Here is a 25267-nt window from a genome sequence, read left to right as displayed (position 1 = left end):
TATTTTGTTGACACTGAGAACAAAAGCAGACATAAGGCTGTTGCGACATTTTAAAACAGTCTTATATCTGCCACATTTCAACATACAGCACTATCAGCTCATGGCAGATAAAAGGTAGATACAGCATTATCAGCTTATGGTAGATAAAAGGTATATGCAATACTCTTTTTCATCAACTGATAACTTGTCGTGTAGAACTGTTTTTTGTTGTTTTTTTTGTTGGATTCCACCACATTGTGGTCTAAAGGGGAATTAAATGGTGGATAGATTTGCAGAAAAATATGCGGTGAGGAATGTTGATGGTATCTTTGCTGAGAGTCCCTTAGGAATACAAAACATTACATTCATCTGCAGGAAAAATACTTCTGTCCAACATCCCTTACTGGACTTCTAACTTCAACAAGGAGATAAAAAAGGAAGGATATAAATATGAATGAATTTCAAAATCGAAATGATCTTTTATATCACCCACGCAGTTGAATTGTCAGCTGTTGATTTTATAAATAGATAACTGAAGTTTAACTATACATCAAATGAATGGATGTGTGAACAGAGAAAGGGAGATGAGAAGAAACTGGCAACTGAAGAAGAGCATATGCATGAATATATTTATTTTATGTTTGTTTATTTTTCACTGCAATTAATATCACCAAAAAGGAATGGACACTATACAAAACTACTGGACTCAGCAGTGGAGGGGAGGCAAAAACAAGTTTTTAACAAAAAAGCACACAAACACAAGCATCAAAATGCTACTTTGTTCCTGAAAGGAACTAAGATTCAACTGGCATCAATGCATCTGATATTCATCATGCATAAACATAGCAAAAATTTGTTTCTGACTGTTTCCAAATATCCAGACAGACCAAATCAGTGAATGATGGCAAATGTAAATGTATCCCTTGAAGAATAAAAAGAAAAAGAAAATCTTAATATCAGCAACATGTGTTAATAGACAATAAACAAATTAACATACATACATCAGTGGCAGGTGGGTGGCCAAACAATTCCCACCCAGCCAGTCACCACCCACACCTCCTACCTCTGCTCTCCTCGTCGCCCAGGATGACAGGCATCAGGCTTTTCTTTATTGCCCCCAGGTCAATGCTCTCTGCGTCATCGTCATCGTCCCCATCAGCATTTTCCTCTGCTTTGCAGCTGGCCTGGATCAGCATGTCGTCGTCGTCATCAAAAACACCTTGCATACCGGATGGCTCAGTGGAGGACTCCGCTGTTTCCTATCAAACAACAGAGAAACAAGAGGAAAATATAGACGTTTCATGGAGTCAAAACAATCTGAATTTTAAATTAAAATGGTAGCTTGTTAAAGATGACTCCTGATTTTGTCAACATCTTGTACAAGTTTTCCAAAGCAGATGTTGTACTTATACTTGATTCTACCTTGTATGTGTGAATATGTCCTGCTGCCAACATTGTTGCTTTTTTAAGTGTACTGAAGATTCACATTGCTCCGGCTGAATGAATAATCTTGTGACCTATCTGTTATCTGTATTATGTCCTTATTTTTTTTCTCGTGTATGCTTAAATGCTTAGTAAAAAGAAAATCATAACAAAGACGATAATACACTTGTCAATAATATCGAAGTTGATATTCTCAACATTATTTATATATATATATATATATATATATATATATACACACATTCATATGAGCTATATGAATAAATATCTACTTTTTACTTGCTATTGTTATTGTTTTCCACTGTCAGTTAAATGTGTTTCTGTTCTTTGTACAATGAAATAATCTTTAAGAAAAAAATTAACACCCCCAACCCCCCCAAAAAAAGATGAAAGAAATAAGAGACAAAGATATGGTCTGGATGTTAAATTTTATGACAGAAGGAGAACAAGAATTCCTATGTACATGTACTTTACAGATACATAAAAAAAAAATGTTTAAAAGTAAAACTAAAGAGAAAAGAACTGTCTTTTGCTAAACAAATCCAGCCTGAAAGTTCTTCAGAACAGCCAGAGTTCTGCAAAGACACAAAACTACTACTACTAATAATAATAATAGTATTTATACAGCACTGAATCTTGTGCAGAGACAAATCAAAGCGCTGGTGACAACAGCATGACGGTCAACAACCAACAGGCAGCAAGGTAGTCAACACAGAAAAGAAAATGGTTAGGGGATGGGGCTAAAAGGAGGAGAAAACAGGATGTCTGACAGTGACCAACAGAACAACAGGTAGACTACATACCTGTGGTGATGTCAGCAGATCCTCCACCAAGCCCAGCTGACCCTGAGTCACATAAAAAAAAAAAAAAAACATGGAATTTCTGTCATATTTTGTCTTTTTCCTCTCTATATCACAATCTTTAATTTTTGACTCGGGGTGTGTAAATAAAGTTGAGTGTATGTAACCACCCAGTCTTGTGTGTGTGTGTGTGTGTGTGTGCATGTGACTGGCCATGTAGGATTAAGACAGGCCATGATATCTGCTTTATCCCTTTTGGAATTCATGGTCACAACTTAGAATTATGACTGGCTATGTAGGCCTCTGACTGGCCATGATGTCAGCTTCATCCCTTTTGAATTTCATGATTCGTTTTCCAACTCCGTAATTCCTGTGTTTGATTAAGTTTGTTGAAGGTCTTGCTTGTCCTGTTACTTTATGTGGCAGCATAGCTTGCATGGAGTACATGGAACTTTCTTCTTCTTCTCTCTCTCTCTTTTTTTTTTAATTAAAATTTTTTTTCCATTATATATAGAAAAGGTGATTATTATTTTGTTGGAGCAGAAAATTAAGTCCAGAATAATGAAGTCCTAATCACAAAGCCTATAAATTCTTTCAAGCACAGTTTCACACACAATCAAGAATCAAGAATATTTAATCCTTTCACCCTTTCTGGGGCATGGAGGATATCATAATATAACAGCAATAGTATTTTACACCAAAATTAAACATAAACAACTGAAAAAACATAACTATCAGAAACAGAATACAAACTATATGAAACACAACATAAATGATAGTATTTTTCTGGTATCAAACCTCAGGATATATCGGACTACGTTGCTCATCTTTGCAACATTACTTAAGTTTAACCAAATTGTCTTGGCTGCATGAAATAAATTACACAGAAAGCCTCTTCCAAAAAGACACACACATCCTTCTCAGGATACTGGGATATTTGCCTCTGAGGGTGTGATTGGTATAACTGTATAACAATTTAAATGGGAAAAGAATAAAACTATAAGGAAAAATCATGTACATACATTATAATGATCTCCACTGAGGTGTGTTAAGAAATGTACTCTCAGATGTAAAAGCTGTCTGCTGGTATAATCATTTTGTGCTCTATTCCACATAGGGAAAATCTCGTAGGTAGATATTCTTATCATTGTACCTATGTCATTAAAACACATGAACAGAGAATGCAAGCACAATAAATTGAGTAGCATGCATGAATAACAGCAAGAGAAAGAGAAGTATGGCCACTGAACCTCTCTATCACAGAAAGCCAGATGGTGTTTGTTGGTTGGGTTCCAGGCTATAGCAGTGATGGTCAGACCTTTTTCATGTCTCCGCCTGGAAAACAACATGACAATACTCCCTTTACTTGTCATCTGGGAGGAAATGTGAATCAGAGAAATGTTCAGAAACATAACAAAATAAACTGACTTGTCTTGCTTTAAAAATACAGTCAGTTTATCAGCCACCGTCCTCACTCTAAACATATGTACGAGATGATATGCAACAAAGTATTTAATACAGAAACTCTTCTCTTCTTCTTCTTCTGCATTCACTCGTATGCACACGAGTGGGCTTTTACGTGTATGACCGTTTTTACCCCGCCATGTAGGCAGCCATACTCCGTTTTCGGGGGTGTGCATACTGGGTATGTTGATGTTTCCATAACCCACCGAACGCTGACATGGATTACAGGATCTTTAACGTGCGTATTTGATCTTCTGCTTGCATATACACACGAAGGGGGTTCAGGCACTAGCAGGTCTGCACAAATGTTGACCTGGGAGATCGTAAAAATCTCCACCCTTTACCCACCAGGCGCCGTCACCGTGATTCGAACCCGGGACCCTCAGATTGAAAGTCCAACGCTTTAACCACTCGGCTATTGCGCCCGTCTAATACAGAAACAGATTTTTCGTAAAATTCCAAACAAATCAACTTCTCTTCCTGTCCACACTTCTGTCAGTATAACATAACTACAACATGACTTTACAACATCGGCAAATGGTTTAAAACGCATCCTAATGAGAAAAATGACAATAGTGATGACCAAAGAATGAAATAACTTACTTCTCCACCAGTTTGCGCTTCTGCCAGTCAAAGACAGCTATCAGACCATCCCCACAGGCAGCTGCCAGGTACTGACCATCAAAGCTCAAACTGACTACGCTGACCACCTGTTCACAAAAAGACGGAACATTTCTAAGAACTGCAAACACTTACCAGTTGATAAGTTACCATAGGTAATTATATACAGTTCAAGCACGTTCTCATATACACGCCACACAAACATTTTTTTTCCTCCCAGCCTGAAATTTTATTTTTAGTTAATGGATGTCAAGTCAGTGACTTACCTAGTAACTATAAATGAAACTAAAACTACTGCAAAGTGGTGGTATATCTTTCAGAACACTGGTTTGGTCATTATTAAACCACTAAGACACTTTAAAAACTTCTAACTGGTATACAAATGAACAAAATACCTGTGACACTGAAATAAATCAAATACTTGAAGATTTCAATCAAAGCTAAATGGAAACAAGGAACTCAAATTATAAGCCAGTGCAAAACAGTCCCATCGACTCGGACACTGTTTTTAAATGCTTTGACTCAAACCATGACATAATCACATGAGAAATGGCCAAATTTTTACACAAGTACATTAAAACAAAGAAACAGACCAAGACAAACAAGGCATAGTCACAAAATGGAAACAATGCAGTCTAGCCTTAACACCTGAATACACCCAGCTAGTTGTGATACTAGCTGCCTCAATGGAAGAAACAAACAAACAAACAAAAAACCCACACAACACCCTTCCCTTCCACAGTGGGACATTACCTACCCCGGTTACATCGGCGTGGGACAGTTTGTCCACCACCTCCCAGCTCTCCCTGGAATACAAGTGGATTTCCTTGTCCACTGGTACAAACAGGAACTGGAATGACACAACCATCTTCTGACTGAATGCACATATGTGATGATAAAATCTGTCATACGAACATTTAGGGTCACACGCCCAGTCTCACTCTAACACACATATTTTTCAAATGAACACGCCCAATCTATTTATATACCCAGTGTTTTCTCCCCTTCCATTAGACCTTTAGTGATGGTCTAGGTGCTAGTCATTTGGATGAGATGATAAGCAGAGGTTCTATGGATAGCATGCACTTATTGCATGTGAAACAACCCACCGCAACATTCTGGCAAAATTCTGTGGAAGAATCCACTTTGATAGGAAAACAAAGCGGCCCAAATTTCACAGAAAAATCTGTTGTGACAAAAGAGGAATATAATAACAAATTACAATACATTCTCGCACACATACATCTGTGCAAACGGAAAGATAGCCAGGTATTGCCATATTATCTCTGTTCACAACTTACTGTAAACATTTTGAAATTGTAAACACAGATAATGCTTCACATATGCCAGAGTGCTCTTTAGGCACAATGCATATAAGTAAATTCACATTTCATTGTCTCTTTGTGTGGTCCATGTGCTACAGAATGACTGGGTGAAAGTGTTCTTCATCACTGCCCTTATTACCTGAGGGCATAATGGACAGTAAATGAGTGGGTGTAAGCAGTGTGCACATGCACATATTTGAGAATATGTGTGTACACTGTACGGGTTTCACATTTTGTAAGACACTATAATCTGTCTTACTGAGGATGGTGCTGTGGAAGAATTGTGTTTATATCTTTTTCACTGTCATAACTATCATTGTTGCTACTGCTAATATTACAATATAGGTGTCAACTGTTCAAGATAAAACAATAATTTAAAGATCCAGAGATCCCAGAACAAGCAAGAATACTCCGAACTTTTCGTCATTTCTCTGCTGTTTACCAACACCAATACATGCTATGGATCATTACGTTGTTTCCCTTGCCTACCAACTGAGTTGCAAATACATCTGACATCTGAGATACCAGGATGACTTTAAATCCTTGACAATTTCAGTTTTGAGTGGAAGCAATCAGCGTCAAGTGTTCAACATGGCAGATGTGTGGACAAATATTGCTTGAAATATTCAGCGAGCAGGAGAGACAGAGGGAGAACCCATGCAGAAAATATACTTACCTGCCCATCAGGAGACCAGCACAAACGACACAGGCTCTTGGCAAGACTAGAAGGACAAAGAAACATTTACAAATAATATTAGTACATAGTCACAGTTGTTTGCAGAAAAACATGCCATGCTTGCTAAAAACAAGAAACATTACACATAAACACACACATATTATTTGTGTGTGTGTGTGTGTGTGTGTGTGTGTGTGTCAGATTGCATGAAGAACTAAAACTATACAAAGCATCCCTGCAAAGTGTACCTCTGGAAGATTTTTCCACAAATTGTTTACTATGAAGCATGAAGATATCAATCCTCTAGACTACCTAATGGTACAAATAGAAACATTGTCTAAAAGTCAGTTCAAACCAACGCTGTGTATACACTGCAATCTGGGACACTGAGGACCATTCACATAACAACAATCGATCTTCGATGTTATACCATCCAAATTATAGATGTAACAGCAGCCTTCAGCATACTCTAAGAATAGTTGCTTGTCTCTTCAATACTATTACTAGCAGCTGATCTTACACACGTGTCTCAAACTCTTTCAAGAATCTCAGAACAGTGCCTTGACTTGGTAACAGCTGCTTTAATACTTTTGCGCCCTCACCCCCTAAAAGGTTCTGATTAAATACAGCCATGACAGAACCCCACTCCCACCCCACACAACTTTCCTTGCAGCATTTGGTAGGTTCTCATTGCCTGAGCAGTGCATTAGGTCTACATGTAAGTTGATCATCTGCTTGCTCAACCCCCCCCCCCTTTTTTTTTTGGTGCTGTTGCTCATTATGGGTCAGTCTGCAAACTTTGAAACAGCCTTGAAACAGAAATTGAAACATGACAGAGCAAACACTAACCTGACGTCACTGCACTTGTCAAGCACTTGAAGTGTTTTCACTTCAGTCTGGTCTGCCATGGTCCACACCTGTACACTTCCATCACAACTGGATGTTGCCTGTTAACAGTTCAACTGTGAATCAGTGCATGTCTTTCAAATGTAGTTTCTTGATTGTGTGGGCGCAAGTTTTTGCAAGTGTGTACTGGTACACGAAGTTGGTGAATTAAGCCTCATACTATAGCTGGTTTTCTGTGCAAGTTTTGAAGTTTATTAGCAATGTTCATCAGAAATGCAAAGGAACAACATTAACAAATTGTTTTTGGAGTTTAAAACTGCAGTCACAATCATTTTGCAGGAGACAAAGAGAAATCTCCTTTTGAACTGACCACATTGCTGATAATTCAGATAAATCGAAAAGTCAAGTGACCCACTGCAAATGTTCTCATATTTCCTGTTATTTGTTATTGTCAGGACTGAACACAGACATGGGAACATTAAAAGAAGAACAGAGAGAAAAGGGACAGGGCATGTGTCTAAAGATGCATGCAGCACTCAACAAAGTTTTATTCATGGAATCCTTCCTCACATCAATTCCTAAATGGTCCTGGGGCATGAAGAGAGAGGCATGTCAGAAGTCAGTATGGCAGAAGCCTTCAAGTTCAATGATCAGATGTTTGAACCAAAGATAATGCATCTGATTTCAGATTTACAGGTTTCTAGGTTTTGTGCATCCTGGGACTCTCAGCACATTTCTGTTAAGTTTTTCCCACCTCAAAAAACTACAAATAATACACTATACAGAGATTACTCTTTTTTCTGATATCCTCTGATATTGTGGGCTACGCTCCTACGACACATACACACAGTACAATACTGTGGGCCTTACACCTTCCACACACACCACAAATTGTTATGTGGGCTATGTCCCTACCAAACACACTCACCACAACTTGTTCTGTGGGCTACCTCCCTACCACAAACACTTAACACAATTTGTTCTGTGGACTATGCCCTTACCACATATGCTTTTAATAAATTATTCTGTGGGCTATGTCCTTACCACATACACTTACCACAAGTTGTGCGGACTGTACTCCTACTAAATACACACACCTGAAGTTGCCTACACTCCTACCACATATTTACCACAAGTTTTCTATGGGCTATGCCCCTACCATGCCCCAACCACAAGTTGTTATATGGGCTATGTCCCTACCACACACACATCAAGTTGTTGTGCAGGCTATGCACCTACCATAAATACACGCTTTCCACAAGCTGTTCAGTAGGCTACACCCCTACCACACAAACCCACCACAAGCTGTTCTGTGGGCTACACCCCTACCACACAAACCCACCACAAGCTGTTCTGTGGGCTACACCCCTACCACACAAACTCACCACAAGCTGTTCTGTGGGCTACACCCCTACCACACAAACTCACCACAAGCTGTTCTGTGGGCTACACCCCTACCACACAAACTCACCACAAGCTGTTCTGTGGGCTACACCCCTACCACACAAACTCTCCACAAGCTGTTCTGTGGGCTATACCCCTGCCACACAAACCCACCACAAGCTGTTCTGTGGGCTATACCCCTACCACACAAACCCACCACAAGCTGTTCTGTGGGCTATACCCCTACCACACAAACTCTCCACAAGCTGTTCAGTGGGCTACACCCCTACCACACAAACTCACCACAAGCTGTTCTGTGGGCTACACCCCTACCACACAAACTCTCCACAAGCTGTTCAGTGGGCTACACCCCTACCACACAAACTCACAAGTTGTTCAGTGGGCTACACCCCTACCACACAAACTCTCCACAAGCTGTTCAGTGGGCTACACCTCTACCACACAAACTCTCCACAAGCTGTTCAGTGGGCTACACCTCTACCACACAAACTCACCACAAGCTGTTCAGTAGGATCCAGAGCCACTGACAGTACAGGAGCTTTGTGGCCACGATACACTTTGTGACTGCTGCTCTCCACCTCCACCACCTTCACCGTGAAGTCACTGACAACACAAAGCATCGAAGTCCAGTTGTGACATCAAAGTGAATAAAACTTAACAGTAATGCTAAATGAAAAAAAAAAAAAAAAAAAAATACTGGTGTTCTTTGTTGTTGTTTTTCTAGAAAACATTCTCTCAGAACATGACAACATTCCATGTCTAATATATATGCAGGGCAAGTTAGAAGTTAATGTACTAAATGACATCAAATTGTCACAATAAAGAAATCAATCAATGAACAGAAATGACTAAAAGAAAACATACTGCTATATGACATTTCTCAAACTAGCTGCATGACTCAGGAACTGCTGCTCTCCCCGTGATGTGAATTTTGATACTTCAAAAGAAAAAGAAGAAAAAAAAAGAGAAAGAAATCTGCACAAGAGACAATGAAAAGCATGTTAATGGTGACTGCTTGCTGACACAATGTTGCCTTCTACAGACTGTTACTTGCGAAGAAGAGTTAACTTTTTACAAGTCTTCAAATATATGTGGAGTGATGACCGAGAGGTAATGCGTCCGCCTAGGAAGCGAGAGAATCTGAGCGCGCTGGTTCGAATCACGGCTCAGTCACTGATATTTTCTCCCCCCTCCACTAGACCTTGAACGGTGGTCTGGACGCTAGTCATTCGGATGAGACTATAAACTGAGGTCCTGTAAGCAGCATGCACTTAGCGCACGTAAAAGAACCCATGGCAACAAAAGGGTTGTTCCTGGCAAAATTCTGTAGAAAAATCCACTTCGATAGGAAAAACAAATAAAACTGCACGCAGGAAAAAATACAAAAAAACGGGTGGCGATGTTGTGTAGCGACATACTCTCCCTGGGGAGAACAGCCCGAATTTCACACAGAGAAATCTGTCGTGATAAAAAGAGAAATACAATACAATACAATATACACACAGAGAGCTAAAGAAAAGATAACAATGTCAAAAAGACCCCCACATAAAACAAGGCCTGATTCATGTGATTAAACCGAGGTATTAATAGAACAATTATGAAAGTGTTGCATGCAGCACCTCACATCATGTTTCAGTCTTCTTCTACTTTTTCTTCTGCGTTCGTGGGCTGCGACGACTCCCATGTTCATTCGTATGTACATGAGAGGGCTTTTACATGTATGACCATTTTTACCTTGCCATGTAGGCAGCCATACTCCGCTTACAGGGGTGTGCATGCTGGGTATGTTCTTGTTTCCATAACCCACCGAACGCTCACATGAATTACAGGATCTTTAACGTGTGTATTTGATCTCTGCTTCCGTATACACACGAAGGGGGTTCAGGCACTAGCAGGTCTGCACATATGTTGACCTGGGAGATCGGAAAAATCTCCACCCTTTACCCACCTGGCGCCATCACCGAGATTCGAACCTGTGACCCTCAGATTGAAAGTCCAACGCTTTAACCAGTCGGCTATTGCGCCCATCATATTTCAGTCAATTTTCACATGCTACAAACTTCATGTCACTGTCAAGAGTCATGAATAAAAACTAGCCTAGTTTTCAAGACATTGTCTTGTGAAGTTCACCAACCAGGTTCACAGATAGATCATGATGACAAGCACGGATGCTGTTGAATGAACCGACATGGAAACCAAACAGCTGGTGCCATGGTAGACAGTCCTCTATAATGTAGTTTACGTGCTTGGCAAGCTAGAATTAACCAGTAAGTTCTGAATTGAGCTGCTGCTTGGTGCCAATAGAATTTGCGATGAGTCAATAATACACTGCACACGCAGAGTAAGATACTGTTTCTTGTAAGTTTATACTTCTGCTGTATGTGACCATTTCACTATAATCTAATTATGTGGAATTCTTTTAACTGGCAGGGCTAGACATTAACTTTTTTCCCCCCACTAGTCCAGTCAGGCAAGTCACTGGAAAATTCACTTGCCCAGACATATTTTGCACTTGCCCTGCTTTCAGAAACTTACATATGCGCGCGCACGCACACACACAGAGAAGCAGTCAAAACCTTTTCTTTAACTGAGTTTGTTTTCTTGTGTTTCATAAAAAAAAAAGAATGTTGTTTTGAATGCTAAAACAAGTTTTCTCTCTCACTTGATAAAACACTGCCTTTGGCATGTTTCTGAAGCTGGCTGTGAGCCATGGAAATTCTTTCAGCTATTTCAGCTAAAAACTGTATTCTCTCTCCTCTTTGTAGACAGTCTTCTGCTGTTTTTGACGTTTCAGTTTTGGCTGTTCATCCATGGAGATCGATTGTCTCATACAAACTTTAAAAAAATTTTTTTGAAGTGGAACAACATTAGAGTCTGTTGAGTTGCGATTCTGAGTTATGTGATGTGCTGTGAGAAAAATTACCACTGGTTCCCTAACAGCAACCAATAGCAAATTACCTTTTAGAGCTGCATGATATCTCTCTTTTTCCAGTGATCACTTGTCAAACTCAAAACATTGTCTGCAAGACGAAGAGTCTGACGATCGGTGTCAGAAGCGTGACATATTTTTAAAAACATACAATGCTAGTCTTGAAAAATATAACTTGCCTGGTCAGGCAAGTTTAGAAAGGACATTACTTGCTTGACACAATGATCTACTTGCCATGGCCAGTGGGCAACCGCTAATGTCGAGCCCTGACTGGCTACATCAAACCTAAACCATCACACATACGTTCTTACACATAAACACACGCACACAAACTCACCTGGACCCAGCCACCATGTGAGTACCAGAGGTGTTGAGCACCATGTGGTTGATGGGGGCCGTGAATCGGGTCACCAGGCCATCAGGCAGGCCATCTGGGAACTTACTGGCCTGGACTGAGTTGGTGTCTGTTGCTGTGAGGAACCTGTTGTTCTGTAACGACAGTCAACTTTCTTTAATTATATTCGTAATTCTTTAGGTTTAACAACGTGCTAGCTATGTAGTATCATGTTCACATCATAAACACACAAACAGAACTTTTTTTTTTTTTAAACTAATAATTATGACTATGACAGGTCAGTTAAAAAAAAAAAAAAAAAAAAGAAAAAAAAAAAGATTATCAAAGCAAGAAATAATGGAAATTTTTTTCCCCTTTGAAATAAAAAGGAACCTTGGATTGCTCCCATGAACTTGTCATATTACTGAAAATGCTTAACCATTTGTGCATGAGCAAGTGAGCCGATAAAGATAAAGGGAGAATTTAACACTCCAGTATAATCTTGGTGTGTCCATAACACAGAATAAGAATACATGATTTTAGTCTGTAAGGCTTACTAAGCAGACCATGACTATGATGTTTTTAATTAAGTCAAGTATTATTGATAGAATCACTCTCCAACAAATACAACTTCAAAATTCATTTCTGACACTTCAAGTTCAATGATTTCTTTTAATCATGCAGTTGGAACTATGACACATAGACCAAATAATAAAATGGTCAATAAAGGCTTAGAGATTCTGTTCATCTCCACTGACTTTGAAAGCAATGCTGTAGGCTCTGTCACCCAATCTGTGTGAAACTGCATCATCATCGTCGATGCCATCCCAGATTCTAACATCACCATCAGAGCCACACGTCAGGATATACCTGCAAGCACATCAGAGATCACAAATTTTACACATAATATAAATCCATGGAAACAGAATTATTGTAAAAAAAAATCTTTAAATACAATTGAAGAGTACTGTCAGTATCAGTAAAGCACCATTCTTCAAGCACACATCTTTCAAGATCTGGCAATATTGAAAATTTTCCCCCTGAAGATGGAATGAGTAATAGCCAAATGGTGACTTTCAATCTGAGGGTCACGGGTTCAAATCTCGGTGATAGCGCCTGGTGGGTAAAGGGTTGATTTCTCTGATCTCTCAGGTCAATATATGTGCAGACCTGCTAGTGCCTGAACCCCCTTCGTATGTATACGCACGCAGAAGATTAAATACACACTTTAAACATCCTGTAATCCATGTAAGCATTCGATGAGTTATACTTATAGAAACAAGAATATACCCAGCATGCACACCCCCAAAAATGGAGTATGGCTGCCTACATGGCGGGGTAAATAAATAAAACAGTCATTGACATAAAATGTTACAAGTCTGTCTGAGTATATATGTGTGCATGCCTGAAATCTAGTTGAATGACACAGGAAATGAATGATGAGCACCCAGTGGAAGCCGTCAGTCGGCTCTACCCAGGTAGGCAGCCTGTTGTGCAAATGACCCCATATTTGTAAAGCGCTTAGAGCTTGGACTCCAACCGAGGAAAGGCGCAATATAAATATTCATATCAATCAATCAAAGTAGTCAAACAGAGTGGACGGGAAGAAATGTGGATACGGCCCAACAATGGCAATATCCTATCTACTTGCATCACACATATATATGCAACTATACACACACAACTTTTCAGTCACATCAACACCTACAAAAAACAAGAGCAACCGCTATCTACTTGCCCTTGCAAATATAATCCTGACCCATCCCCTTCAAATGGAGTCAACATACCCCTAAGGTCTGCACCAATCCAACTCACTTGCATACTTGCATAACCCTATTTATCCCCATCACACAGTCATCACTCACATGCATGCACATGGGCATTCATTACATAAAATCTTTGCTCATGGTCATGTCCACACATCATGTCTGGTGCATGAGAGTTTGATCTACCCTTGCTCGCTGAGGTTAAAACCTTGAAGAGGGGCATAGAATTATGCTTCTCTACTATGACTTAACCTCTAACAATATCATGGATTTTTTCCTTTTTTCATATCTTTTTTTAAAATTCAATTCAGATCGAAGGTTAAGCAGAAGACTAGAACTATATCAAACAAATAGGCAAGTGTACAAAAAGGCATTTATTTTACTATTGGCATTACTTTTGTACTGAGCAAAGCAGCATTCAAAATAAACAGGCAAGGTGTGACAGATACAAGGTCCACTGAATAAATGTTTTGAAAGCTAGTTCTCATTGTGAACAAGCTGAACTCTGGTCATGAACATGGTAACTTGTGTTTCAATACTTTGGTATGTTCCCCCAGTATGTGTCTCATCTGGTGCAGCCTCAGTATGTGTCTCATTTTGTACAGCCTCATGTTCCACCTGGTTCATTGTGATCATCTGCTGATTCATAAAAGAAATTACAAGGGCAGCGTGCCTGTTCATTACTAGGTCCTGTCAACTGGAATAAACGTCCCTGCCAAATCTGCCATGCTGAAACAAAATCTCACTTCAAATCTGGCCACAAAACACATTTGTACAAATCTGCTTTCATGGATGTCTATGTACTGGCGTGTGATGTAGCATGCGCCAAAGTAAAACCTGACCTATTCAAACAATTGACGGAGAATAAAAGTCTCCAATGGGTCTGTGAGCCATGTACAGTTGACAGAGTGGAAGGACAAACCAGACTGGAAACAAAAATAGAAAATGATAACAATGTTTTCCCAAAGACTCAAAGCAATAGAGAAAGAAACAGGGGGAGAAAAGCAGGAGAAGAAAATAGAAGAAATTGTGGATAGAAAACTGACAGAAGCCCTCGCAAAAAGAGGAAAAAGAGAAGAGAAAAAACAATATTGTGATTGTCAATCTGAAAGAAAGTGACAAGACAACTGCAGAAGAAAGGAAAGAAGATGACATGGACGAAATCATGAAAATAATGGGAAAATGCCAAGTGGCAGTGGATAAAAGAGAACTGACAAACCCAATCAGGTTGGGAAAACAAGGGGGTAACAGACCTAGGATGCTGAAAGTGACTGTGACCACAGACAGTAGAAAAAAAGAAATCATGAAAAAAGCAACAATGACAAATCAGGGAATTAGTGACCCTAAGAAAAGGGTGTACATAAACAATATGACACAAATAGAAAGACAAAAATTCAAGGATCTACTGACAGAAAAAAAAAGAAGAAAGAATGACCAAAGGGGAAAAGGATTTAATTATCAGAAACGGCCTTATAGTCAAAAAGACAAAAGTTGAGGACCAGACATAGTCGGACAAAGTGAAGGAAAAACAGACCAAGACAGATGACGAGTGACTGCAACCTGACAATGTAAACTAGACTGTAAATAATTTTTAAAGACTTTCAGTTTTCCTGTGATTGTGTTCTTTTATATGGTAATGTAGATAGCCTCTCCAATAAGATAGAGGAACTCAAGATAAGAGTAGGGGAAATAAAACCGCATGTTATTGGTCTCACAGAAACAGTTCCCAAAAACCAGAACAATAGATTCCATTTCAAAATGCACTGTAATATCCCAAATTATGATATATTTACTAATAACAATGAAATGAGAGGTGTGGCCCTGTATGTACACAAATCTTTAAAAGCACAAGAATGTCCTACATTAACAAATTTTACTTTTGAAGAAAGTGTATGGTGCAAATTTGAAAGTGCGAATGATGAGAGAGTTTTAATGGGTGTATATATATACAGAAGACCACATTCATCAGAACAAAACACAGAAAGATTATTTGAACTCTTAACGTCAAAAGAAATAACAAAATTCAATAAAGTATGTATTATGGGAGATTTTAATTATCCAGCTATACAGTGGGATGGTACTTGGACAGGCCCTTCAGACAATAGATTCATTGAATGTTTACGTGATGCATTCCTGATACAAAAGGTGTCAAAACCAACAAGAACTAGACCAGGTCAAAAACCCAGTATTGTGGATCTGGTAATAGTAAATGAAAACAATTTAGTATCAGATATCAACCACCTAGATCCCTTGGGTTTTTCAGTTCCACATTTCATTGGTGAAGGAAAAAGCAGAAAAAAGTATAATTTTGACTTAAAACAGGGAAACTATAATGGAATGAGAGAGATGGTAAATAAAGTAGACTGGGCATCAATGGATTGGGATGGAAAAGATGTTAACCAGTGCTGGAATGACTTAAAGACTATACTTCACAAAAATATGAATATTTATATACCAAAAGTGTCAAATAGACAGGAGAAAAAAAAAATCAAACCCTCATGGATGAACAATAAAATAATAAGAATCATCAGAAAGAAATATAAATCGTATAAACGTTTCTTAAGAACTAAGTCAGGTCACTGCTATCTATGCTACATCAAAGAAAGGAATAAATGCTGCAAAATCATTAAAAAAGCTAAAAAAGATTAAGAAAGAAATTTAGCCAAAAAATGTAAACAAAGTAATAAAATATTTTGGAAATATGTGCAAGAAAAAACGATACTTAGTACAGGAATAGGGGTACTGAAAAAAGAAGATGGAAGCTTAGCAAAAAACGATCTAGAAAAAGCAGAAACACTTAATAAATTCTTTGCAAGTGTGTATACTAAAGAGACCTTGACAAATTTACCCGACCTTGGAGAAAGCTCCAAGTCCGGAAACGTTAATATTTGTTACTAAGAGTCACTCCATTGGCAGTAGAAAAAAAGTTGCATGCCTTAGACCCCTACAAAGCACAAGGACCAGACAAAATACCCTCAAGAATATTAAAGGAATTGAGCAGAGAGTTAGCTCTTCCTTTGAGCATGATTTATAATAAATCACTTGAACCTGCTTCCCTACCGAAAGATTGGAAAATGGCTGAGGTAACAGCTGTATATAAAAAAGGGTCAAAACATGAACCAGGAAACTACAGACCAGTGAGCTTGACTTGTGTGTAAGGTTTTGGAGTCCTTTATCAGGGATGCAATAGTATTACACATGACAACAAACAATCTGTATGCAGACTGTCAACATGGTTTTAGAAAGAGAAGATCGTGTACAACACAGCTCTTAGAAGTAAGTGAAGATCTCACAAAAATGATAGATATGGGTAAACCTGTAGACATAATTTATTTAGACTTTAGAAAGGCATTTGACTCAGTACCACATCAAAGACTTTTATTAAAATTAGCTTCATATGGTATTACTGGAAGTATACTGAACTGGACAGAAAACTTCTTGTCAGAAAGAACACAGGAAGTTAGAATTGGAGAAAAAATGTCAACAAATGAAAATGCTGTTAGTGGTATACCACAAGGTAGCATACTTGGCCCAGTGCTATTTACAATATACATAAATGACCTTCCTGAAAGTATAGAAAGCAAATGCAAAATATTTGCTGATGATACTAAAATTTATGGCAATGCACAAAATAATATTACACTACAAAAGGACTTATATATATAAGTTACAAGACCGGACCGATAGATGGAATCTATATATTTTAATGTATCAAAGTGTAAAGTAATGCACATGGGAAGAAAAAATCCAGAAAACAAATATACCATATGACAATAGAGGACACCACACAGGACATTGAAAAATGTCAAAGTGAGAAAGACCTTGGCATAATTTTTGATAATAAACTATCTTTTGACATACATATACAGAATATAATAATTAAAGCCAACCAGATGATAGGGATAATTAAGAGAACATTTACCTATTTAGATAAAGATATATTTCTTAAACTGTATAAAGCATTAGTTTGATCACAAGTGGAATATGGTAATATAGTGTGGCACCCATACCTCAAGAGACAATCTATAGCTATAGAAAGGGTACAAAGAAAAGCAACTAAGATATTAAAAGAATGCAAATCTATGAGTTATCAACAGAGACATATACTTAAATCTGCATTCATTAAAGGGAAGAAGGCTAAGAGGGGATTTAATAGAAACATACAAAATGTTAAATTACTATAATGAAGTCAATGTGAATAATGTTTTTAGAATGTCAGATTATGAGAATACAAGAAATTCAATGATGAAAATTTGTAAAGAGCACTGTAATACTAACCTAAGGAAAAATTCATTAGCTAATAGAATTGCACATATACGGAATGCACTACCATTGGAAACTAAACTTGAACAAAATACTAATGTGTTCAAAAATCCCCTTGACATGAACATCCATTTAAAAGAAAAATTTACTGAATTTGATGAGTGATTTACAGAACATGTAAAAGAAAACATATATGTATCCCACAAATAAAAGACCGATATTGAAGGGGACATAAAAAAAAGGCCATGAGGCCCAGGCAGTCAAATGCCAGTCCCTACACTACTACTACTACGTGTATGTGCGTGTGTCACTTTGTATGTGTGTGTCACTGTGTGTACGCGTGTGTGTGTCATTGCGTGTGCGCTTTGTCATTGACACATTGGATTTGTCTTGCTCATGAGTCTTAATTACAGTGCCCTGTAATGCTAATTTTTGTAACCTTTTCCCCTCATTTTGATGTTGATTGTTTGCGCTCGAGGTCTCTATGAGATGGATATCGCATTATAAATGCCCATTACTGTCATTATTAACAAGGTAAACATATAAATCAAAGCTGCAATTTGACACATACCTCCCTGTGTCGTCATAGCACACGTCTGTGTGTCCATCGCTGTGTGCATACCGCATGGGCTTCATTGTATCCAAAGAACGTACGAAAAGATGGTCTCCAAGACTTTCCCGCAAATTGCTTTGGATATGGCGCGCTTCGCGACAGAAACCGGAAATGAAGAACTGTGATATGTCTTGTTATTTTCGTTTTTATGAAGGAGAAAATACTTTTCATATCATACCAAGTCCCAAATCTATAACTATGTATGAAGAAGAAAAAATATAAAAAGCTAAAACGACTGATAAAAAAAAAACACAAGAAAGAAAGAAAAAAAAAAAACGTAATGTGGGCAATGACGTTACACTCCCACGCACTAGCCTTCATAACTTCCTGTTGCTGAAGCTGAGAATGGAAAGATGAGAGCAGCGGGTATGTGTCTATGAATGACCAGAAAGAAGTCGATAATTTCAAGTTGACGACACAGAAGGTACAGATATATGTCGTGAGAGTCAGTTTAATGTATGTATTGTCATAACTCGAAAACGGAAATGGAATGTTGTAAACGCCTTCACGGCGCAGCAGACGATCAGTTCGTGCATGCCATTGGAACCCAAACATAACGAAATGGTTGTCTGGGTCGGCCCAGCAGTCAGGCAACGGCCCTATCAAGTTTGGGCTTGTGGCAGAAAAGGATGTCATCATCGCTAAGCTTAGCGTAGAGCACGGGGCTATCAAGTGTCGTTTTTGTGCATGAGTATTCATAGAATTCGGTCAGGATTCGCCAACAAGGGTAAAACTTTGTAATCGGATTCAGTTTTTGACCAGTGTTTTTCTTAAAAAACAAACAAAACAAACAAACAAACAAAAAACGAAACAAAAAAAAAACCCTTTATAGTATTGTACCAGACTTTGTGATGAAACATCAACAAAATACAATGTTCCACAAGATCTTAATGGGAAATGTCCAGTAAAAAATCCCCTCCACCAAATCTTCCGTGAAGGAAAAACAAACTTTCTTCCCATCAAACTAGACATGAATCAGAATGCCAGCTAAACAGATCTAGATATGCTGGAAAGTAGCTATCAATTTATCTATTTTCTTATATCACATTACTCCATGTTTGTATTTACTTGATAGATGTTGCAGTGGCTGTTCGTTGGCCTCACACCTTTGTATTTTTAAGTATTATCAGTGGGGACAGACTAAAGCCTATGCCTCTCAGCTTATAACGAACGCATCCCAGCTAAGATTTCTCATTAAAAAGGTATGCTTGGTATACTTATGTGCATTTTATTCAGAATTGCTGGGCTGTTTACTGAGCAAATTAAAAAAAAACATTTCTTTTAACCTAAGGAAAAAACAAAAAAAAACCCAACTTTTTGAGGCCTGTTCAGTGATTTCATCTTTCATGTTTCTTGTTCACAATTAAAAGGAAAGAATCACAAATTCTGGACAGAACCATTTCAGTGATGCTAACTACACCATCGACGTGTTTACTGCATGTAAGTATTCTAAAGTGGACACTGAATTAACCAGTTCAGTGCCAGAGAATTTTGTAAAAAAAAAAAAAAAAAAAAAAAAAAAAAAGTGCTCTCCCCTTGCCAGGGAATTTTGAGGATTCGGGGGTAATAAATCACAAAAAAATTCTTGCACAAAAACTGTGGGCTATACAGAAAGAAAATAAACATTTTTGCGAAGGAAAATGAGTGTAGATTCTGCTTCTTGGCTTTTTTTTCCCCTCCCGATTAGGTTGTTTGTTGGTAACTGTTCAGGCATGTAAAGTCAAGATAATAAAAGTCTATTTCCACCTCTACATAATAACATCCATAAAGAAAAGAAACAAAATACAGCTGGAAATAGCATGCCTATTGTCAGATTATATCTGTAGAAGAAATTAAAACAGACTACAAGTTTATAAAAACAAATCACAGCTTGTGCATACATGTGACTAAATGACTTTCCCAACAATGACAAAAGGTGGGTAAAGTCAATGTAAAAGGTCAATCACCATCTCAGAAACTGAGCTGGCAAGCTTTTTGACAACAAAGAGTGTTTGCAAGTGAGAGCGTAAAGTTCTTCAATGACATTAACTCCTTTCAAGTTGCATGTTGGCCTGTTAAAGTGTCTGCTGTGCATTCAGCTTGCCACCTCTTCAAACAAGTCAGCCAGCAGATCCAGCGGAAAAAAAATCATGAAAAACCAAAAGCACATGTTTCACATCCAGTGCAGGTTCAACAATGCGTTTCGTGAAAATTGTGGAGCATTGGCAGTTGTCGATTTACTACAGTCTGCGTTGAAATGTGAGAACACACATTCCTAAAAGCCACGCCCCCTTCATGAACTCTTGCTGGCATTCGACTTATCGTCTTACATCACTCCTCTCCCTCTCCTCTTCCTCCCTGCATATATTCTGTCAGTCATAGCCACTTGTTCAAAAACTCTGATTGGATAGATGGACTGAATTACCATTAAATGGGCTGTCAGTTTTGTCACTGTCGTTGTCAGTCACATTCCTTTTCAAACCAATCATCAGACAAAAGAGATCCTTCTCCATCGCGAAAGCTGTCCATAATCACAAGCAGAGCTTTCAGAATTGTGTAAGTCTGCTGACTGTGACTATTTGCTTTACTGGACAGTTTTCAGTGCCCTTTTTTGCACATGATGCAAGCCCATTTTCCACGCGCGTATCACATGGTCAGTCAGAAAATTATTATTGAGTAGAAAGGGGTGTTCTACCTGATGTATGTTCATTTAAATAGTATTTTTATTATCCAGACATATCAAACCAACTGTTCAGACCGTTTATGTGAATTGAACCAATCTCCAATGAAGGAAAAAATGGAACATATGCAGGATGTCAATGGACATCTTATAGCCACTATGGTAATACTTTTTGTGGGACGTCAGCTGACGTCTTATAGGCACTCGACTGGTTAACTGGAATGAACATAAAAGAAAAATTTAATCGATCAGTTCTTTCAGCCTGTTGTAGACTGGTTTGTGCAGATCTAGAGATCTACAATGTGTTGCGATGTGCTTGAAGGAGATGGCAACGTCTCCTTTACCGCCGAAATAAAAACATAATTGAGATATGATTAAACACACAAAAAACATGATTTAAACTGCATTATTACGTCCACTAAATCACATCTATTCATCGCATGAAGAAGAAAACGTCAGCATTGCTTCAATTGAGCTTAAGTTTTAAATTTAGTCATTTGACGTCAAATGTGCTTGAGCCTTGGGGATTAGTCTGCTTGCATCAGAGCAGAACATGCCTGGTTCAATCCTGTTTGCAGGCCTTTTTTTTTTCTCCCAAGCTTATCTTATATATCATATTTAATACAGAGCGCTTTTAAACGATTTTTTTAATCTTTTTTTTCTCCTCATGATTCCTTTACTGGATAAAGCGTGAAGCACAAATGAGTCTTGAAGGCTTTGCCTCTTGTTTTGAATCTTTATATCATCTGCAAATGTTTGATATAAATCATAACTCCAGTAATTGTCTTATAAGGCCTTCTGCAATGCACAATAACTGTAGTGATTGTCTTATAAGAACTTCTGGGCTTCAATATGTGTGCATTTACATTCACCAGGGTTATACTTCTTAGCTGATTGTTTTCTTGTTCAATGGTTTTTGTTTTGTTTTTTTTTGTTTTTTTTTACAGTTTATTGATTATGTTTTGTTTCATAATTATTACAGTTCATGATATCAAATAAAATCTTGAAATTGGTTAAATGAAAATCAAATAGCTTTTAGCAACTTGGGATTTTGTCACAGAGATTTTGGATAATTTATATTTGGCACAGACTTTATAATAATGTTAACCTTAATTCTTTTTAACTCACTCCAGACAGTGGGCCCTGATTGAGACCCTACTGTATACATCTGTTTCAGAAGAAGGAGTGCGATTAGAAAGTTGTGAATTTTTGGAGTAGCACCTAATTTGCATAATGATGTTGTCAGCTAAGAATATCTTAACTGACCTTTCACTCCCCACTGCGAACAGTAAATGTAGAGTGTGTTGCTGTGCTCGCGAGCAGGGAGTTACTTTCTTGGTGACTGGTTCACGTAAACAGTGCGTGTCAGCAATGGTGTCTAACCCAGTTTCTTTTAAGTCACAAGGCAGACAACACAATTAGATGAAGAGGCCCTATAGGGGCTATAATAATATTCTGAATTCAATCTGTTTCAAACTCTGTGCTTTCCTGGATTCATTTACAAGTCATCAGTGTGTGCAAATTTTGATCAAAAAGTGTAGATACTGTCATCTCACTGGATTACCCTAGCTTAAGAAGGGATGAAGTGTCCACAGCTAACTCATTATGTTGCTGATCAGTTAGGAAGTTTTCATTTCATAAAATTCTAACATATATTTTTTGGCAATTTTATTTCTTACCCAAACAAATGGTTCGTCCTTGGGGAAATTCAGGGGAGCTAACTAGCAGTACAAAGTGAGTTAATGTTTGAAATGTTTTGGAAATTTGACAGTAGAGGTGGGGAAAGACACATATGCTGCAGTCCCAAACTGAAAGTGTTAGATCTGTGTTTGAAAAGTTTGTCTTTATTTTAAATGCTTTCCATTATTTTCAGGCTTTCTGGGACTACAGACTAGTGTTAGTAGAGCTGATTTTCATATTGAGTATTTTATTCAGGCTACTGATGAGATTCAAACTCGCACTGTAGTCATCAGACTGCAGTATTGGCCACTGCAACTACAGCAGTTTGTACATTAATAAAACTGTTTATAGTTTTTGGCAGTAAATTTCCCCAGATACATTTCAACTTGGATAAATTCTGAAGTTTATATAGATAATAAGCTTGACATCTAATTTGTGACTGAGAGTAACTGTAAGAATAAGGTCATGAACCGCTCCGGCTCCTCCTTTGTTTTTTACAGGTTGCCCATGAGGAAAGATGGAAGATGAGATCACAGAATGCCCCCTGGATCAGTCCCAGGAGGGGGAGGCTTATGCGTCATCTGCAGACATCAGGCATCCTGCAAGGACAGGTGCAGGAGTGGCCAACATTAGCGCTGTGGGAGCCAAAGTGTTGAGCAGCTCCCTGCTGCGTGCTTCTGGAGCGGTACCGAAAACCAGCCGACGAGGCACTGTGCAGGTGTTTGGCTTGGCCCGGCCTGGCATCAAAGACCAGTCGCAAGGAGCCCAGGCTCAGAACCGCAGCCATCGATCAGCAGTGCGGCCCTTTTTCTGTTGTGGGTCAGAGCTTTCTCTAGTCAGTCTGATGGACAGCGTGGACTTGAGCCACAGCAACAGTGTCAGCAACAGGGCCGTCATTTGTGATGGAAAGCAGAGTCTTTCTGATTCTGAAGATAATACATCTAACCATTTGCTGCCACATAGTTACTCAACCTGTGCTGATGACTATGGAGCTGCCTGTGGAAGTGGAGCCAGCATACAGACAGTCTGTGGCACTGGCAAAGCCACTGGGGGTACCTTGGTGCGGCGTGTCAAGAGTGACAAGCGCAAACCCAAAAAGCACTTCTGGAGTCTGCGCTTTGGCAAGAAGGTACCTGGTGGTGTGAAGATGTCAGAGATGAGAAAATCTGTGTGTGGTCAGTGTGGAAGCAAAAAGTGCCATGCTAGTCATAGTGCCAGATGTGATATGGTGTGTGAAAAGGGTAAAGCTTGTCGATGTCACAAGATGTCTTACCAGTGCCCAGCTGCAGAGCTGTTGAAGAGACAGGGACAAACAGCAGACAGAAGAGCCTCTGTGGCTGGGATATTCCCCATCAGTGGGGCAGAGGAACTGTTGGCCGGGGAGAGGTCTCTGGACAGGACTGCTGCTCGCCCCAGAACACGAGCCAGCTGTGACATGGGGAACTTGATGGACCACGTCGGAGAAACGCCTCTGTCCCAGCTGACTTCGCGTCTCCAGAGACTTAATCCTGGTGCTTCCCTGGCTGAGTTTCCGTCCAGAGATCCCTTTGAAGAGTACTCCCCACTGATGGAGTTCCATGGTGACTTTGTCGCACAAGATATGGTGGATGCTATGATTCACACTCGCATTGATTTCGTTCATCACCTTGTCCCTGACCTTGAGAAGATTACCAGCTGTTCGTTTTACTGGGGTGTCATTGATCGCTATGAAGCAGAAAGACTGCTGGACAAAAAGCGTGAGGGTACTTTCCTGCTGCGAGACAGCGCTCAGGATGATTTTCTCTTCTCTGTCAGTTTCCGCCGTTACAATCGCTCTCTGCATGCTCGCATTGAGCAGTGGAATCACAGGTTCAGTTTTGATGTCCATGACCCAGCGGTGTATTCTGCAGACTCTGTGTGTGGCTTGATTGAGCACTACAAGGATTCGAGTCGCTGCCTGTTCTTTGAGCCGATGCTCACCGATCCGCTTCACCGCACTTTCCCGTTCTCCCTCCAGCATTTGGCCCGGGCAGTGATTTGTAACAATTTGACTAGGTATGATCACATCAGCAAGCTTCCCCTGCCCATGTCCATGAAAACATACTTACGATATTACCACTACAAGCAGAAGGTGTGTGTCCGCAGCTTTGAGGAACCTTCACCTTGATTTTGTAGCTAAGGCAGAGAACTGTTGAAGACCTTAAGTTCCAACTATTTAACCAGAACTTTACAGTCTTGAGTTTGACAAGGAGTGAAATCAGCACTTGGATAAGTGTGAGGTTAGAAAATGTGGAACTGGTTACTGGTTCTGGCTTGACAAATCCTGTTCGTGGATAGCTTCTAGATTAGTCATTGGAACTTATCGATTCCTTATCTATTTATTTGATCATTGATATTATTTAATTATATACTAGACAGTACACAGTGGTAAACAAAATATAAAAAAAATTGAAACCTGTTCTGGAACTCTTTTTTTTTCAGAAATT

General features: G+C 38.9%; 2 protein-coding genes across 5 annotated transcripts in view; one reads left to right on the top strand and one right to left on the bottom strand.

The window, feature by feature from the left end:
• Positions 1-18545, bottom strand: part of LOC143281634 (WD repeat and HMG-box DNA-binding protein 1-like) — a 31718-nt gene extending 13173 nt beyond the window's left edge. Inside the window, exons 1-11 of the mRNA XM_076586881.1 lie at positions 18422-18545; positions 12580-12691; positions 11825-11976; positions 9053-9161; positions 7158-7255; positions 6309-6354; positions 5065-5157; positions 4290-4396; positions 3473-3557; positions 2226-2267; positions 1043-1238 (exon numbers count right to left, since the gene is read on the bottom strand). Coding sequence (XP_076442996.1) covers positions 1043-1238; positions 2226-2267; positions 3473-3557; positions 4290-4396; positions 5065-5157; positions 6309-6354; positions 7158-7255; positions 9053-9161; positions 11825-11976; positions 12580-12691; positions 18422-18486 — 1105 coding nt within the window. The 5' untranslated portion in view covers positions 18487-18545. The remainder of the gene's footprint in view (positions 1-1042; positions 1239-2225; positions 2268-3472; positions 3558-4289; positions 4397-5064; positions 5158-6308; positions 6355-7157; positions 7256-9052; positions 9162-11824; positions 11977-12579; positions 12692-18421) is intronic.
• A 212-nt stretch (positions 18546-18757) lies between these two features.
• Positions 18758-25267, top strand: LOC143281021 (uncharacterized). 4 transcript variants are annotated; one of them, XM_076585909.1, is made up of 3 exons: positions 18830-18887; positions 19834-19903; positions 23303-25267. In XM_076585909.1, exon 3 carries the CDS (start codon positions 23320-23322, stop codon positions 24946-24948), a length of 1629 nt encoding a protein of 542 aa, XP_076442024.1. In that variant the 5' UTR covers positions 18830-18887; positions 19834-19903; positions 23303-23319; the 3' UTR covers positions 24949-25267. The 4 variants fall into 4 exon arrangements, with proteins under 4 accessions (XP_076442023.1, XP_076442026.1, XP_076442024.1 ...); XM_076585910.1 differs by lacking the exon at positions 18830-18887 and adding an exon at positions 18906-19190; XM_076585908.1 differs by lacking the exon at positions 19834-19903 and having other exon boundaries at positions 18758-18887.

This window comes from Babylonia areolata, chromosome 4, assembly GCF_041734735.1.
Source record: "Babylonia areolata isolate BAREFJ2019XMU chromosome 4, ASM4173473v1, whole genome shotgun sequence".
Classification (NCBI taxonomy): Eukaryota; Metazoa; Mollusca; class Gastropoda; order Neogastropoda; family Buccinidae; genus Babylonia; species Babylonia areolata.
The sequence above is the reverse complement of the archived record's forward strand: the minus strand, read 5'-3'. Positions and strand labels throughout refer to the sequence as shown.

Coding starts and splice junctions, on each gene's coding strand:
- LOC143281021 (XM_076585908.1), top strand. CDS start 23,320: ATGGAAGATGAGATCACAGAATGCCCCCTGGATCAGTCCCAGGAGGGG.